The 19,462-nt window shown below is 37.8% G+C and overlaps 2 protein-coding genes across 2 annotated transcripts in view; one reads left to right on the top strand and one right to left on the bottom strand.

Annotated features, from left to right (window-relative positions):
- LOC137241500 (serine-rich adhesin for platelets) overlaps positions 1-19,462 on the bottom strand; it is a 759,406-nt gene that overhangs the window by 369,393 nt on the left and 370,551 nt on the right. The gene's annotated exons all lie outside the window — the stretch shown is intronic.
- The window catches only part of LOC137239647 (uncharacterized), a 244,279-nt gene that overhangs the window by 64,046 nt on the left and 160,771 nt on the right, over positions 1-19,462 (top strand). Inside the window, exons 6-7 of the mRNA XM_067765190.1 lie at positions 1,214-1,360; positions 2,591-2,720. Of these exons, the coding sequence (XP_067621291.1) occupies positions 1,214-1,360; positions 2,591-2,720 (277 nt within the window). The remainder of the gene's footprint in view (positions 1-1,213; positions 1,361-2,590; positions 2,721-19,462) is intronic.

Raw genomic sequence — 19,462 nt, 5'->3', positions numbered from 1 at the left:
TACAAAGCAAAACAAAAGAAACAGCTGATTTATAAGTTGCCACAAAAATCACTCAAACTTGGACGCGTACGTGCGTACGTACGTATGTCCGTACGGTTTTTGGGTAATAGACACTTTGGCGATAAATTGAAGCCTACTAGTTTATTTGCATAAACCACTCAGTGGCGTCATATAAAATGTTTGACCTGCCTGCGGCACGGGTTAGAGTTATCCAATTTATCCCAAATTTTGACACAAATTACTTTTAGCGTAATGAAACATTTCTGTGGGGTGGGAGGCAAGAAATTAAAAAAAAAAATATTTTTTATTTTATAAGATGGACCACCCTACTATACATATTACATTCCACATATTTTAGGAGCCCGATTAAGCGGCCAGCTAGCACGTATAGTTTTTTGGATTTACCATTACGCAAAATGTTTTTTCTGTGATAAAAGCGTCTTTAGTTTTCATAAAACAGATATATGCTCACTTTAGATTCAGCTTGATTCATATATTTACTTATTTATGTACCTACAGTAGCGAAAAGAAAAAAGGATTTTTTGTTTAGAAATTTCGTCAAGAAAACTTTTGTTTTTTCTTGACTTCAATAAGCGTTGTGTCTGAACCAAACGCAAACCAATAAAAAAAAAAAAAAACTGGAGAACTTTTCGAACTTTTTATTTGGAGTTCCCGGAATTTTTTGAGTATGCCGTTTTTTGGCACAATTTTAAGGTCGAGCGAAATTCGTATGGGTTTAAAAAAATTGTTTAAGGGTCTTTTCGATTTTTTTCAATACTGATTGAAAAAAAATCTGAAACCTACATTGAGAAAAAATTGCCCAAAACCAATGCAAATTTTGAGTGACCTATAACTTGTATTTTAAGAGTCTAAAATTGATTGGGTTATATGACTGCAAGCGCAAATTTATTAAGACAACTTTAAAAAAAAAATTTAATTTTCGTATAATATTCTCGAATTTTATATTTTTCGAGATTTGTTTGCAAAGCTTAAGTTAGAAAATTCGTGGCAGCTTTTTCTTAAAATATCGAAAGCAATAAACAAAAGCACTTCATTGACATAATTTTAGTGCACCTGTTGCTGCCATTTCTCTGCTCGCTGCTGTACAGTCATGATTTTTGTAGCTCTAGTTGCACCTGAACTTAGCATTCTCGTTTCAATTTATCTTGTCACTCATTTATACTCTATTATGTATTTCCATTTAATTGCAAAGCGATGATGAAAATGCCGAGGGATTATCTAAATGGAATGCATTTGTCGAATCAATTAAATCGAAATTGACCGTTAAGCAAGTTGTAGATGGCGTACGTGCCGGTGGTTCATTGTCATTTGATTATCTGCTTTTAATTGTGACCGCATGGTGAGTATGTATGAACGATATACTACAATTTCATGTTAAATATAAGACGGGATAATGGATGATAGAAAAGGTGGAAATATATTGCGGTTCCAAATACATATGCGCATATATCGAGTGCGCCTGAAAGCATGCAATATATAACATTTTGGTACCCATCAGACAAGGAGTTTCAACTATAACCGCAGTAAGGCATACCTGTCTTAAGAGTCGACTATAAAACGCCGAACCGAAAGGTGGAGCGATCAAAGCGGTCATTGTCGTAGCAGATGGTCTAGGGTCGATTTCGTATTCTGCAAAGGACTACCCTATGACTCATCTGTGGGCATCTGTTCGATTGAAACAATAACAAAAATTAGTACAGTCGTATCCTGTCGCGATTTTCTGACATATTTCAAAATACCGTTTTTTGTATGGGGAATGCGAAAGTACTTGAGGATCAACTTCTTCAATAAGAGGCTGCAATTGTCTAGCATTTCGGCAATGCAATCCAGATGCTAATACCACCAGCCTTTACTTGCGCTAAACGAGTAGTCGAAACTCATGATCAGGTGGGAGTCAGATATTCGACACCCAGAGAATACTCACTAGTCTACTACTACAGCTTTATTAGAACTTTATTAGAAAATTGGTCCCCTGACTAAGATACTTTTCTGGCTATAAAGTGCACAGGAGCCACCGGACCTGACAAAAAGCTTTATAGAGTAGGAAAATCTTCGGAAAGCAATACAATAGGTGAGAAAATTATAGAAATCTACAGCGCAGGCTCCAAAAAGTTCTAAGTTGTGAGGGCTGGAGTCCACTCGGATACTCAAGAGATTTATACGTCAGCTAAACTTCATTTTGGGGAGTGTTTCAATTAGAAGCCCTTGTGATTTGAGAAGCATGAAAATCAGTTGAGGACATTACGTAGTCTTCATAAACTTAACCGCTGCACTCGGAGGATTCCATTTATTCATGAACTTTTGTTTGTTAAATGAAAAAACAAAAACATATTTGCAAAACGGAATCCGAAAGCAAAAGTATCACAAAACAAGTTTTGAAAAACGAAATCAAAGTCGTAAGTTCAATGTAATTTTGTATGGTTTTTGCAGTGTTACGTTTGCTAATCCGGAAGATATGCCACTTATTGTTGCATGCTTTTAGGCGCATGTTTATATCCTTTGAGCGACGATATCGCTCCAGAAATATAAACAACTTATATTAAAATTGATTGCCTTCTTTAATTTTTAGCTCGCTAGCTGCTTTTGGTTTAATCGAAAACAATGCACCAAATATAGTTGCTGCTATGTTGGTTTCACCGCTTATGGGTCCAGTGATGTCGATTACATTTGGTGTGATTATTTCAGACACGCAACTAATTGTGAGTATTTTTCATAAAAAATTACGTTTTAAATTACAATGCGTGAGTAACAAGTACTCACGATGTGTAAACATACAGAAGTATGCATAGAAAATGTTTTTTGGGTAACTACAGCTCGCCCAGGGATGGAAGTTAAACCACAATAGAGACAAGTTTGCCAAAAATAAATAATGCCGGGGTTTTTGAAAAGAGCTTTTAAGTCTCTTATCGGTATGAATCAATACCCAGATGTTATGGTTGTATTATTGGCTTGTTTTGGTGGCGAATTACTATCGTCGACTCATCGGCTTCCTTTTTGTTTCTTATCGGATTCTTATAGATGGATAATCGAAGTGTTATCGATTATATACAGAATTTTTTATAGTTTTTTAGTATCGAATGTGACATCAATTTTGTATTAAAAATTTTTCGCTACCGGTTTCATAAAAAACCGAGCAGTCGTCGATAAGAAATGGATAACACGCCGGATTAACACCCCGATTAGAAGTTGATAACTAGCTGATATCTAATCCGTTACTTTTTGATAACAAGTCGATATTTATTCGCTAGCAAATCGATAACTTGTAACAAGCCGATCACTTATAACAAGTCACTACATTTTCAATAAATTATCTATAAATTCTTAAAATTGATCGCTTCATTTTCTTAAACATATCGATAAATTTCTGATAGCAAGTCGATAATTTTCTCAATAAAAAGTTGATAACCTTTTGATAACAGGTAGATAAACTTTTGAAAATTTTGTATGTAAATTCTGTTAATAGATCGATAAGTTTTCAATAGCAAATCGATAACTTTCAGATATCTTTTGATAACTCATCCATATTTTTTGGCCAGAAAAAAGAGATCTTTTCGATAGGAAGTTGAAAATATCTTGACAAATAATCGAGGAATTTTTTATAATAAATCGACAATTTTCGATAACATTTCGATAATTTTTTGATAACAAATCCATAAAATTTCAATCACAAATTGATGCCTTGTTGATAACAAATCGATAATATCTAGATAGAAACCGATAACTTTTCGATAAAAACCGGCACCTCGTCGATAACGTATATCTGTATGTATGATAATTGACTGGGTTGGTCCCAATACAAAAAAAAAGTTGCTAATGTCCGCCCCTAAATTTACGGATTATGTTGAGAGGGTTTCGAAATTTATTTTTTTTTTTTGATCCTTCGAAATACAGCCGAAAATGTTTTTTCGTTGTAACTTGGTTATTTGACGTCCGATTTTTAAAATTGATATGTCATTATTTTGGCATTGAGAAGCTTCACATTTCCGTTTAATGTCCTTCTAAGCTATGAAGTCGTTTTCACATGATTAGGTCAGCTAACAAAATTTTATCCAGATCATTTTGATATATAGAAGTCTATATCTATCTCGATTAGGTTATGCCGTTACGGATTACTGTTATGCTCAACTGAGTATAAAAATTGCATGGACGCATATGGGGAAGTCAAACGGTTTTGCTGTTTTGATCTAGGCGTGTGATATAATCACTTTTGCAACACCGAATCATTAAACATACATACACATAATTATTATTCATTGTGTATTATATGTTTCTAAATGGAAAACTCAAACAAGGCAAAAAAGTAAATTTCCTGTACGCGACGCACCAAATTCAAATTATAATTGGAGTATATCATTTCGTCTACTTACAAATTGGGTTTCTATGCATATATAGGTAAAAACACAAATACGTTCACAAAAACACGATCATATATGCATACAATCAGAAAACTATGATACTTCCTTGTTTGTTGTATACAATGCTTTCACTTCAATTTCTTTGCATTGCGTTGCATTCGGTGATATAATTTAAGTGAATGCTTTAACCTTTCCTTTTTTCTAAATAAATATATTTAATTTCCTCATGTCCGCATACTTATTTTTCTTACGCTTTCTTTACATTCATCACACTCTCAGTCTACTCCAGTTACTGTGAGTTGATGAAGTATTTTTCATGTACTTAACGAGTTGACTTGGGCGTAACCACAACTTCATTTGCAAAATAAATATGTAGTGTCTTGTATATGTGGATATCTGTGTGCGACAGGGGCGTACCTGCACTAAGGAACGCACTGGGTTGAAAGGTGCGTTATCTATACATCTTATAAACCTACTAACAAGAACAAAATACCAACGTTTGGAGTGTACTCTCTTAATAGTATTCCCTCACTATGTCTATGAGAATCAAGTATTTGGGAGTTGAGATATACAGAAAGATTAAATCGAAATCGAACGCAGGGTGGAAAAGCCTTACATAGCCTACAACTCGTGTAAGAGAATCGTCAGCAGAAACTTGGGCCTAAGCTCCAAACATGTGATATGGCATGTACAGCCGATGTCGTCGTCACACCCATAAAACATATGAAGCTATAGCATGGTGGCCAGCTATTAACAAAGAGTTCAATACTAAAAAGATGAATAGAGTACAGTGGGCAGCATTCGAAGGGCGAACAGTTGCACTAAGGTCCAACTGATGCACTTAATGTGCTTCTAAAGCAGCTACCTCTGGCCCTTCAGAATCTTCAAACTGCAACTTTTTCGGGAGTAATGCGCTGCCGTAGGGAGTATCGTAAATAAAGTATTTCAATTGTCACCGCATTTTGGAAGAAGAGGAAGGAGTAACCTTCTGTGAGTTGCGAAAAGCAGGTAAAAGATTTGACCTCTCCTGGTGCTCTCAATTAGCATAAGTTATCGCGAAACAGGCATATCTGGCGTGTCAACTTTTATGATGATGTAGATGATCTTTTCGCTCCAGTGGACGACAGTGATCGACATTGAGGAGGTGATATTATTTACTGCTCAGGCTCACGGTAACATAATCTGCGAAGATATTATAGTTTGGCTTGTCCATATATATATAGATATTTATAGAAGCAACATTACTGAAAATCGGCGTACAAAACTGACAGCACTGCTAAATAGCATCTGTTATCTCAACATCCAAGTAAGCTTGCTTAGATTTGTAGAAGCTGCCACCCAAGTCAATCTATTACACAGGCCGACGAATTGAAACCCAGATATGAGCCTATGATTTTTCAGGGGAATTTGGCGCGAGATTTTTCAAATTGGCTCTAGTTTCCGAGATATTGATATCTGAAAGTGCTCCAGAAAATTACATCGAATATTCCATTTGCTGCAAAACTCAAAAAGTTTGATGGAAAGGTCTGCCTGAAAGTATGCTATAAATATTGATTTTGCTTGCAGCAATCGAAAACGTAAAGTATTTTATGTAAGAATATCTCGAAAGCCAGAATCGAACTTAAACTCTTGTATCTGGGTCTGACCTTGAATTTTATTTTTTTTTTCGGTCTGTGTTATAATCCTTATTCTGCGATTGCGACCCGAAGGCAAACGCCTCATCCAGTTCAATGAAATTACGCTACTGATATATGCACTTGTTAAGTCTTGAGTGAAAAGTAAGAAGAAAAATTGGTTGTCGGCGTACAAAGGGGCAGACAGACAGATAGACTGACATATGTTGCCCTAAGTTGATAGAGTGAAGGAAGTAAAGGTACTTGCAACTATAGCTGCAGTGAACTACCATTAGCACCTGCTGAGGCAGACTCTATGCAACTCAATGCAAGTCTACAAGTTGCACATGCACACATACACACACTCACACACACATCAACTTATATATATAAAGTGTATGCAATTGTGTATGCTTTCACGTCACACTTTCAGTATTTAAATGCAAATGTGGCGAGACTCATTTTTTCATACTTCCGTATAGGTGTTATTTATTTTTTCTTTCTTACCAATTTTTAATATTCTGAATTAGTTCTATTCTCACGTTTTGCATTTGCAAGTTTTTTTTGTTTTTGTTTCTTGTCAAGCACGAATTTTGATTGCTTCAATATAGGCTGAATTGAAAATGCAGTTTGCAATCAGTCAATAGAAATGCGGTAGAGAGATTACGTAAAGCAGAAAATATACTCATTTATACAGATGACTTATGAAGTTCTTCATTTGAATGCATAACTGAAAGTCAATAGAGAAATTAGGTTTTAGTAGATTGTGTTGAGAATTGGCCTACTTCATGGCACTTCATGTTATTATGCTGATGGAAATATTTTGAATAAATTTGTATCGAGCAATGTGTCTTATACCTGGCGGAACTCTTTCCGATTGTCCCAGATCCACTTTGCTACGAATTGGTTTCTTGTGTAGACGCGATTCGCTCAAGTCAACTTAACACATCATTACATAATGTGGTGTTGCTGCGGTGTTGGCTGAAGTCACATTAACTTAGGGATACATACACCAAGAGAGATAGAAACGTACCGGAATAGACTAAATAAAATAGTGTTATGAAAAGTTGGCGATGCCACATCCCCTTATAGAAACAATTTAATTTCGCTTTATCTCAGCAAATATTTGAAGCAGGATTCCAATGGATATTAGGTTTATAAGTAGATTCTATACATAAAGAAATATAGGTTGGCAAGGTTGAAAATGCAAGTACGAGTGGAAGTATTAGTGGTTGAGATAGTAGCAGTGGTAGTGGTTGAGGTAATGGTAATTGTTGGGCGTGGTACATTAAGCGAAAGCATGTATTTAATAATAATGGTCAATTATTGTAACCACAATCATACCTTTGCATACTAGCTATACTTATGTACATTTACCTTTTCATACATCTCAAGTAAGAGAGTATAATTTTCATACAGTTAGAGAGCAACCTAACAGTATAATGTCATGAAATGTTAAATTGTAATAATCAATATAGTTGTACTTGAACAAGCAAATAAAAAAGTCACAAAATTTAATTATCGTCGTTTTTAATTCTGCTTGCTTCACTCGCGTCATTGGCGACCGTAACAGGACATTTAAAGTTAAAAAGAATTTTTAATAAAAAGTCTTGATTACTTCGCGTTTTTTCTTTTCATAAAAGTATCGATTGCCATCGAATTTGTGGATCTATTGCAAATAGTGCATATCGAAGCATTTCACCTGTGTGACAAATCTTTCTTTTTTACTCCAATCAACATATTTGGGCGAGCAACTACAACAACAAGCAGCAGCATTTACATCAGCAAGTCTGGCGTTACGTAAAGCAACAGCCGTAAGAATTAAGTACACCTAAATTATAAGATAGCGTATGAATACACATAAATAGGTTTTTTTAATTGCATCTTACAATTATTTGTTTGCTTATTACTGATTAAAGTAAAAAAAATACGGTATAGTTAAATTGTTAGTGCCCGCCCAACATACATATATGATCTCGTAATAATTCTTTGCAAAAACGTTAACGTTTTCTGCATCAGCGTGGAAAGTCAATCGAAGGTCAACCGCAGCTACAGTGTTTTCGTACCCTTATTTAGCATTCGCTCACATGGTAAAAATCTGGCAGTGAATCTCAATCGCCGTTAGTTTCTTATACTGTAGTTGCACTTGTTGGTTTTCGCTGGTCAATTCAATTATTAAGCCTTTGCGCGTCCACTTTAACTTGCAATACGATGGCGGGAGAAGACGAAGAACAATTATCGTCACTCAAACAACAACGATCCACTATGTAACGGAATATTAGAAATATGAAGGCCAAAGTAGACAAGTTAGGGGAAACAACGGACCGCACAATTTTAGAATGTCACCTTCAAATCCTTGTGTCCTATTTTAAGCAACAATGCCATATTCAGGGACAAATTGAGAAACTTAATCCAACAGACAGTGCCAGGAGTGATATCGAGGAGAGTGATATTACCGCAAAGGCAAAGATTATGCAATTGAAAAATAGCATTCAGTACATTACATCATACCCGTCTCCCTGCTCAAAAATTGCCAAAATTTGACGGCAAATATGCCGAGTATAAAAGATTTTCGTTTATGTTTGCTAACCTCGTCGACAAAGACCCTACAATTCCAACAATTGACAAATTCAATTATTTGTTGGGTTGCCTCTCAGGTCCAGGCATTGTCAGTTGTGGAGCTGTTACAAATCACTGAAGACAACTACACTAAGGCCCTAAAACGTTTGAAGGATCGCTTTGATAATAACACTTTAATTTTTCGCGATTACATTTCAACTTTGTTTAATATTTCACCCATGCAGAATGCAGATTCTAACTCGCTATTCATTGATAAGGTTTCAGCTATACGTGCATCACTATTATCGTTGGGTTCAGAAACTGAAATTCTGAGTTCTATTCTCATTCACATTGTTCTTTCAAAAGTAGACAAGGGTTCTCAAGCATCCTATGAGGAAAAACAAGACTATGACTCGCTTTCAACTTGGGAAGCATGTTATAAAATTTTAAATAGGCGATGCCAATTTTTAGAGAGTCATGCCAAACCCACGGATTCTACTGTGCATACTCGTGACTCGAAACAAAGGTTGCATTCAAAAAGAGCTTCACACATATTTGTGAATTCTCATTCAACATGTGCCTCTTGTCAAACAGCAGAACACACATTGGGAAATTGTACCACGTTTTTAGCTCTTCCTGTGTCAAGTAGATTTGAATTTGTGAAGCGTTCAGGTCTTTGCATAAATTGTTTGCGAAAAGGCCACTCTGTAGCAAAATGCCCTTCCAAATTTAAATGTCGAGTTTGTAAAGGCATGCATCATACACACTTACATATATTTTCACCGAGTTCCGATGCAAAGCCTAGCACTGCTCAGCCGTCTTCTGAGTCAAATCCACCAGTCGCTATGGTGATACGATCACAAAAAAGGGCTATTATCCCAACAGCCATAATTCTAATGAAAGACAGTTTTGGGATTTTCCAACCCGTTCGGGCTCTGTTAGACTCTTGTTCCGAAGTAAACTTTATTACTGAAGAAACCGCTAAACGCCTGTAGCTGAAGCGACAAACATCTAATCAGGAAATCTCCGGAATCGGTGACGTTTAAACAACGTTAAAGCATGCAGTATATGCTATATTTCGCTCTCGTTTTTCAACTTTTGAACGTTCTACAAAGTTTGCGGTAACTAAGAAAATATCGTCAATGCAGCCTAGCGAATACATTTTTTCAAAAAATTGGACCATTCCCGAAGGAATTAATCTTGCTGATCCATTGTTTTACAAACCTCAAAAAATGGATGTACTGATTAGTAGTGAGGTCTTCTTTGATATTTTTCGCGGAGAAAAAGTAACTCTAGGCAACGGTTTGTCTTTTTTAGTCAACACTTCTCTAGGATGGGTTGTAGGCGGACAACCAATAACTCAACCATTAACGTGCAATGTGGTGAGAGAAGTACAATCTGTCGAGTCATTACTGCGCAAATTCTGGGAAGTAGAAGAGATTACGTCGCAGCCACCGCAACTATCCGAAGAAGAGAAAGCATGTGAAGAACATTTTCAATATAATATTTTCGTACACTCCGACGGCCGATTGCAAGTGCGCCTACCATTTAAGGAATCTCCAGCAGCCCTAGGGAATTCCATTGACGGTGCGCATAAAAGATTTTTTGCACTTGAACATCGCCTCTATCTCAATCCTAGGCTTCATCAGTCGTACTGCGAATTCAGGGCAGAGTATCAAACTTTAGGTCACATGACAGCGGTTTCAGATACCCAGCTTGATAGTCTACATTACGTTATACCTCACCATTGCGTGCTACGCCCCGAAAGTACCACAACAAAGCTAAGGGTGGTATTCGACGCTTCAATGCGTACTTCGTCGAATAAAGCATTAAATGAAATTTTAATGGTTGGACCAACCATTCAGCAAGAACTGATTTTAACCTTATTAACATTTCGTCTACATCGGTACGCACTCACAGCCGCAATAGTAAAAATGTATCTACAGTTTCTTGTTGAAGAAAACGATCGAATCTTCCAACTAATCTTATGTAGAGAAACTGCGAGTGCTCCCTTGCAATTATTTCTACTAAACACAGTGACCTACGGCATGTCATCTGCACCATTTTTAGCCATACGCTGTTTAGCCCACCTTGCTGACATGTATGGGAATCGCTATCCAGTCGGAGCAGAGTGTTGAGAGAGGATCTTTACGTTGACGACCTGTTGACTGGAGCCAACAGTGTAAAGGAGTTATTAGAGATACAAGACGAAATTACTACTTTACTGGCACATGCTGGTCTACAGCTTGCGAAATGGAATTCAAATTTCCCACAACTAATCGAAAAATCAGCAGAAGAAATTCAGATAAAAGTAAGTGACGACAATGTTACCAAAGCGTTGGGTATGGTATGGAAACCTATGAGGGACGAAATCTGCTTTAACTTTGAATCCAATGAATGCTCTATTGCAACCAAACGAACAATTTTGTCAACTGTAGCAAAAATTTACGATATTTTGGGTTTGCTAAGTCCTATTACAATTCGTTGCAAGATTTTACTTCAGGACCTATGGATACAACAAATGGATTGGGATGAACCACTCACACAGGATCTGCACTCAATGTGGTTGCAAATAAAAAATGATTTAAATTACATAAATGGTATACGAGTTCCGCGCTATGTATTCAAGTGTCTTCAGGACAGTGGTCAAATACATGGGTTCGCAGATGCCTCATCTCGCGCATATGGGTGCGCCATTTACATTCGCCAATCATTCGCCGGAACATTTAAAACCACTCTTCAAATTGCCAAGTCAAAGGTGGCTCCAATTAAGGCTATATCCATACCTCGATTAGAGTTATGTGCAGCTGCGCTCCTCAGTAGGACATGGACAAAAATAAAATGTAAGGTTTTGAAATACGTAAAAAACATTTATTTTTGGACAGAGTCCAAAATCGTTTTACAGTGGTTGAAAATGCATTCTTCCACTTTGACTTGCTTTGTAGCTAATCGTATTTCTGAGTTACAAGACAATACCGCAGGAGTTGAATGGAAACATGTCCCTACAAAAGACAACCCAGCAGACATTGTTTCTCGCGCCCACAGCGCATCAGAACTTGCCAGTACTATATGGTTTACAGGTCCAAGTTTTTTGCAAAAGGAAGCGGAGAGCTGGCCTCCAGTCGAAAATCAAACTGAAACACAAACAGATCTCGAGCGCAGGCGAAAAATCGCATTCACATGCAACACAAGTAGTAGTACTGTAGACATTATTCAAAACATAATTGAAAAAATTTCTTCGTTCTTCAAAATTTTAAGAATTGTTTCTTTTGTATATCGCACCTTCAACAAATTTCCTCCAAATCGTCAAATTAACCCGAAAACCATGATACACATTCCAGCCACCGAATTGGATTATATCTTTTGGATAATAGTATCTGATATACAACGAATTAATTTTAGCACTGAGATAAATTGCCTTAAATCTGGCGGTATTCTCAAATCGGATCTTCAACATCTTTCACCGTTTCTACAACCAATAAGCACAAACGGCAACGTCAGATTTATTCTAAGAGTCGGCGGACGACTGGAAAATGCTGAGGTTCCCTATGATTGTAAGCATCCCGCACTTTTACCCAAATCACATAGATTTACTCGTCTTTATATTGAATATTTGCACCGTAGCAACCTTCATGCCGGACCGAAAGTATTGCTTTCGTTACTGCGTCAACGCATTTGGATCGTGAATGGACGCGAAATCGTTCGCAAGGTTGTGCGCACTGCTTTCGGTACAAGCCCAAGGTTATCGGTCAAATAATAGGTGATATTCCTGCAGATCGTGTTAAGGCGCAACGACCATTTTTTGTGGAGTGGATTTTTGCGGCCCATTTCTCACATCTTATCGCTTACGAGGCAAGCCACCCTACAAAACTTACGCTGCCATATTTGTGTGTTTTTCATCGAAAGCTGTTCACATCGAATTGGTTTCAGATTTGTCAACCAATTCCTTCTTGCTTTGTCTTAAGCGCTTCATTGGTCGACGCGGCATTCCTTCAGGTTTGTTTTGTGACAATGCAACTAATTTCGTTGGCGCTTGCTCGTGACTTAAGGAGTTTACTGAAAAATATTTAAATGACACGGCGTTGAACGAAGTGATCAGCTACAGTAACGAAATTGGGATTGACTTTCGATTCATAATCCCACGGGCACCCCACTTTGGAGGACTTTGGGAAACCGCTGTGAAGTCAGCTAAAACATTGTTGCTTAAGAATTTCGTTCAAGCTAATCTTACGTACGAAGAACTTCAAACTCTTTTCATCGTAATCGAAGCTGTGCTGAATTCTCGCCCGCTTACTCCGGTCTCAAATGATCCAAACGATACTGAGGCGATTACGCCTGCTCATTTCCTGATTGGAACGTCACTAAAGGCCTTGCCTGATATGCAGTTCGATGTTGATAAAAATATTTCATACTTAACATATTTTCAACGAATTACTTATATAAAAAATCAATTTTGGAAGCAGTGGGCCCGTGATTATTTGCATACACTACAACAAAAAGGGAAATGGACCAAAGCTGAGCCAAATATAAAGATCGGGCAATTGGTGCTCGTGCAGGAAGATAACCTTCCACCACAGCAATGGCTATTAGCTCGAGTTAACAGCGTAATTCCAGGGAAAGACGGCAAGGTGCGGGTAGCTGACGTATGCACGACTAAAGGTACAATTCGACGCGCTATCCATCGACTAGCCCCGCTACCCGAAACCGAAGATGCTTGAAAGGGAACCCTTTCAACGGAGGCAGTATGTTGGGCGTGGTACATTAAGCGAAAGCATGTATTTAATAATAATGGTCAATAATTGTAACCACAATCATACTTTTGCCTACTAGTTATACCTATGTACACAGCATACTTTGCATACTGGTTATACTTATGTACATTTACCTTTTCATACATCTCAAGTAAGAGAGTACAATTTTCATACAGTTAGAGAGCAACCTAGCAGTATAAAGTCATGAAATGTTAAATTGTAATAATCAATATAGTTGTACTTGAACAAGCAAATAAAGAAGTCACAAAATTTAATTATCGTCGTTTTTACTTCTGCTTGTTTCACTTGCGTCAGTAATAGTAGTGAGGGTAGTGGTAGTGGTAAGGGTAGTGGTAGTGGTAGTTTCACTCGTGCTGGTACAGGCAGTGGTAATAGTAGTAATAGTGCTGGTGGTAGAAATAGTGGTAATCGAAGTGGTGGGAGTAGTGGTAGTTAGTGTTAGTGATAATGGTAGCGGTAGCGGTTGTGGTAGTGGTACTGGTAGTGGTAGCGGTAGAGGTAGTGGGAATGGTATTTGTATTTGAACGGTAGAGGTAGTTTCACTAGTACTGGTACATGTAGTGGTAATAGTAGTAATAGCGCTAGTGGTAGAAATAGCGGTAATCGCAGTGGTAATAGTAGTGGTAGTTTGTGTTAATGGTAATGATAGTGTTTGTGGTAGTGGCAGTGGTAGTGGTAGTGATAGTGCTAGCGGTAGTTGTAGTGGTAGTGGTAGTGCTAGTGGTGGTGGCAGTGGTAGTGGTTCAGGGAGCGGGAGTGGGAGGGAAAAGAAGACCGGAAAATTTATGGAGACAAAGGAAATGATAGCCTTAACAAAGAGAAATTAAATAAAATAAGTAAGGAAGGCTAAGTTGGGGTGTAACCGAACATTACATACTCAGTTGAGAGCTATGGAGACAAAATAAGGAAAATCACCATGTAGGAAAATGAACCCAGGGTAACCCTGGAATGTGGTTGTATGACATGTGTATCAAATGGGAGGTATTAAAGAGTATTTTAAGAGAGAGTAGGCCATAGTTCTATGGATGGACGCCATTTAGGGATATCGCCATAAAGGTGGACCAGGGGTGATTCTAGAATGTGTTTGTACGATATGGGTATCAAATGAAAGGTGTTACTGACCATTTTAAGAGGGAGTGGGCCTTAGGTCTATCGGTGGGCGCCTTTTCGAGATATCGCCATTAAGGTGGGCCAGGGGTGACTCTAGAATGTGTTTGTATGATATGGGTATCAAATGAAAGGTGGTAATGAGTATTATAAAAGGGAGTGATCCTTAGTTCTATAGGTGGACACCTTTTCGAGATATCGCCATAAAGAGGGGCCAGGGGTGACTCTAGAATGTGCTTGTACGATATCGGTGTCAAATGAAAGGTGTTAATGAGCATTTTAAAAGGGAATGGGCCTTAGTTCTATTGGCCGACGCCTTTTCGAGATTTCGCCATAAAGGTAGGCCAGGGGTGACTCTAGAATGTGTTTGTACGATATGGGTATCAAATGAAAGGTGTTACTGATCATTTTAAGAGGGAGTGGGCCTTAGGTCTATCGGTGGGCGCCTTTTCGAGATATCGCCATTAAGGTGGAACAGGGGTGACAATAGAATGTGTTTGTACGATATGGGTATCAAATGAAAGGTGGTAATGAGTATTATAAAAGGGAGTGATCCTTAGTTCTATAGGTGGACACCTTTTCGAGATATCGCCATAAAGGTGGGCCAGGGGTGACTCTAGAATGTGCTTGTACGATATCGGTATCAAATGAAAGGTGTTAATGGGTATTTTAAAAGTGAGTGGGCCTTAGTTCTATAGGTGGACGCCTTTTCGAGATATCCCCATAAAGGTAGACCAAGGGTGAATCTAGAATGTGTTTGTACGATATGGGTATCAAATTAAAGGTATTAATGAGGGTTTTAAAAGGGGGTGGCCCTTAGCTGTATATGTGAAGGCGTTTTCGAGATATCGATAAAAATGTGACCAGGGTGACCCAGAACATCATCTGTCGGGTACCGCTAATTTATTTATATATGTAATACCACGAACAGTATTCTTGCCAAGATTCCAAGGACTTTTGATTTCGCCCTGCACAACTTTTTCATTTTCTTCTACTTAATATGGTATGTGTCACACCGATTTTACAAAGTTTTTTCTAAAGTTATATTTTGCGTCAATAAACCAATCGAATTACTATGTTTCACCTCTTTTTTCATATTTGGTATAGAATTATGGTATTTTTTTCATTTTTCGTAATTTTCGATATCGGAAAAGTGGACGTGGTCATATTCGGATTTCGGCCATTTGTTATACCAAGATAAAGTGAGTTCAGATAAGTACGTGAACTAAGTTTAGTAAAGATATATCGATTTTTGCTCAAGTTATCGTGTTAACGGCCGAGCGGAAGGACAGCAGGTCGACTGTGTATAAAAACTGGGCATGGCTTCAACCGATTTCGCCCAGTTTCACAGAAACCAGTTACCGTCATAGAATTTATGCCCCTACCAAATTTCACAAGGATTGCTAAATTTTTGTTCGACTTATGGCATTAAAAGTATTCTAGACGAATTAAACTAAAAAGGGCGGAGCCTCGCACACTTTGAAATTTTCTTTTATTTTTGTATTTTGTTGCATCATGTCATTACTGGAGTTGAATGTTGACATAATTTACTTATATACTGCAAAGATATTAAATTTTTTGTTAAAATTTGACTTAAAAAATTTTTTTAAAGTGGGGGTGTTCGTTCTCCGATTTTGCTAATTTTTATTTAGCACACATATAGTAATAGGGGTAACGTGCCCGCCAAATTTCATCATGATATCTTCAACGACTGCCAAATTACAACTTGCAAAATTTTAAATTACCTTCTTTTAAATATGGGCGGTGCCGCGCCCATTGTCCAAAATTTTACTAATTTTCTATTTTGCGTCATAAGGTCAACGCACCTACCAAGTTTCATCGCTTTATCCGTCTTTGGTAATGAATTATCGCACTTTTTCGGTTTTTCAAAATTTTCGATATCGATAAAGTCGGCGTGGTTGTAGTCCGATTTCTTTCATTTAAATAGCGATCTGAGATGAGTGCTCAGGAACTTACATACCAAATTTTACTAAGATACCTCAAAATTTACTCAAGTTATCGCGTTTACAGCCCGACGGACAGACGGACGGGCATGGCTAAATGAATTTCTTTTTTCGCCCAGATCATTTTTATATATAGAAGTCTATATATATCTCGATTAGTTCATGCCTTGGCGGCCACCGTGGTGTGATGGTAGCGTGCTCCGCGTATCACACCGTATGCCCTGGGTTCAACTCCCGGGCAAAGCAACATCAAAATTTTAGAAATAAGATTTTTCAATTAGAAGAAAATTTTTCTAAGCGGGGTCGCCCCTCGGCAGTGTCTGGCAAGCGCTCCGATTGTATTTCTGCCATGAGAAGCTCTCAGTGAAAACTCATCTGCCTTGCAGATGCCGTTCGGAGTCGGCATAAAACATGTAGGTCCCGTCCGGCCAATTTGTAGGGAAAAATCAAAAAGGAGCACGACGCAAATTGGAAGAGAAGCTCGGCCTTAGATCTCTTCGGAGGTTATCGCGCCTTACATTTATTTTTTATTTAGTTCATGCCTTCACGGATTACCGTTATGCGAACAAAGTTAATATACTTTGTGAGCTCTAGTCAGCTGAGTATAAAAAGACGATGAGACAGAGAGTGGTAGATTGAAGGGATGACTACTTTTTAAATGTGAACAGGCCGATTTTCGGGCAGGATAACATCTGTCGGATAAGCTAGCTTAAAATATTTATGATTTCCACGAGCTACGATCGAAAAAACAAAGTCACGAAAATACATAACCTCTATAAAATCAATTCAGAACAAATAATCTCAACAAGGACTTCATGGCCTTAAAAAACTTCTTTAGTTTTGACCCTTCGGAATAGGTAAAAAGAGGGCAGGAAACTTGGTTGAATTTTGTCTTATGAGGATATTATATTGTTCAGATATAAAAAAAAAAAATAATTGGCGCGATTCACTCCTGAGGAGATTTAGACGGAAGCTTTATGGCTCCACAGCATTCGCAACCCAATTCCCAACCTCACCGAATGGGGGGACAATTTAGCATACATTGTGGTCATATTAAATTGCTTCCGAGATGGTCGGAAGAGTACCTTAATGGTGAGCGATAACGGAACGTACCGGATATATATAGGGCAAATTGACGTCAAATTCAATAGTACTCCTCGAAATCTTCGATTGTGCCTTTATCACTTTAACAGCCAGAAAACAACAACAACTTAACCTATATGCTTTATGCCGACTCTGAGCGGCAACTCTAAGGCCCAGGAACTTGAACGTGGTAGACGGAGCTTGCTATCAGCGCACTACGGCACCCGCTATGCCCGACGACAACTGGGAGCACCAAATGGGAAAAAGTCTTCCTTCACCTGCCTCTCACAATGCAGTGGGGAGCCTCCCTGCCTCTGATTCTAAATACGAGTGCCGATAGAAAGTTTTTTTTTATTGGCTAGGGCCCTTTCGTCCATGCGTAAAGCTCATACATATGATCATGACGAACGACTTGTAGAATATGATTTTTGTTCGCTGGCATAGAACTTTACTTTTCAAATGACTACTCTGTCCAAAGTAGCACTTGTTGGCAAGGGTTATTCCCTGTTTATTTTTCTGAGCTGACGCTGTTTTCGCTGCTTATGCTGGTTCCGAGATAGACGAAGCTCTTCACAGTTTCGAGTTCATTTCCTTCAACATTGAAGTGGCTGCCAGGGGGCGAATGCGCTGATTCTTTTTGGGTTGAAAGCAAAAACTTCGTCTTGTCTTCATTTACTATTAGAAGTACTGTAAAGAAAAGATGTCACAGTAGGCCAAAGGTCGCAGTGCTATCTTCAGAACCAAATTCGATTCTATTCGCTAGAAATGAAATAACCGGTTTTAAAGTTTCATAACACCTTGTGATATATTAGTTTGCTCTGCAGTCTACTACTAACCCAAAATACTAAGTAATCCTGTAATCCTTCTAATACATGCACACAAAACTCACTCCCTCCACAGCAACTACTTTCACTCTAAATATCTACGATACTCATTCATTCGCTTATTTATTCGTTGAGAAATTATTTAATTTATGCAAAATCAGAAAAGTTGTCGCTTGAGATGAGTTGTGAGTGTGTGAACTAAATTCCATTAAGCAGAGTTGCTACTACAGAGCTTGCGTAGATATAAACTTACATAGGTACTTATAAGTACAACTTTACTCATTTTCAACAACTGCCTGATTTACGAAGCTATTTGTGGCTTTGCATTAAAAAAAGTTCACTAGCTAACTGTTAATATTATTAACTAAGTAAAGATAGCTTAGCTCCCAAAGGTAGGCAAGCACTAAAGCTAACCAGAAGGCGTTAATAAGTAGTAGCTTAAACAGAAATTAAGTGAAAGTAAATGAAGTCGGAAAGAGTACTTGAAGTTACAGAGTATAGGGACATTTATAGCGAGGGGGAAACGAAGAGATAAAATATGAAAGTTTACTTTGCTGCTTTGCTTCTCAGACTTAACTTGAAAGTGTGTAAGACCCTAACTATGGGAGTGACAGCAAAGGAGGTAACATCAGCAAAACACTTTGCTGCTGATGAGGGGAGCTTTTTATGTTTCCAGTTAGTTAGTTGACATATATTTATAATAGTAAAGTGAAACAATTTTTTTTTAAATTTCTAAAGTAAGATTATGCATAAAATTTCAAAGCAGAAATACTGAAATGAAAAGATAGTAGTTACAAAAAAGAAATTTTAAAGACTTTGCAAAAAGAAAAATAATTAGCGAATGCATACAAATTTATATAAATGGCCTGTTTTAGGTATAATTAGATGAGAAGCGGTGTAAACAGGGCATGAAAGTTACTTATGAAAACTATATATGCAAATATTTAATTTAAAAAGAACAGCGCATTAAAAAGAAGAATGTTAAAGGAGAAAGAGTAACCTTTTGAGGTGGAAACAAGGGTTCAAGATGTGCAATCCATTAGCAGCCGCAAAAGGTCGCTTCAAGCCACACACATTAAACTTCGCAAACATAACTCTTTTATAGGTAACTGCTCCCAGGAGCAGCGAACGTAACGAGGAGGCAACAGAAATTGCAAAGGCAGG

Source organism: Eurosta solidaginis, chromosome 2 (genome assembly GCF_040869045.1).
Source record: "Eurosta solidaginis isolate ZX-2024a chromosome 2, ASM4086904v1, whole genome shotgun sequence".
Classification (NCBI taxonomy): Eukaryota; Metazoa; Arthropoda; class Insecta; order Diptera; family Tephritidae; genus Eurosta; species Eurosta solidaginis.
The sequence above is the reverse complement of the archived record's forward strand: the minus strand, read 5'-3'. Positions and strand labels throughout refer to the sequence as shown.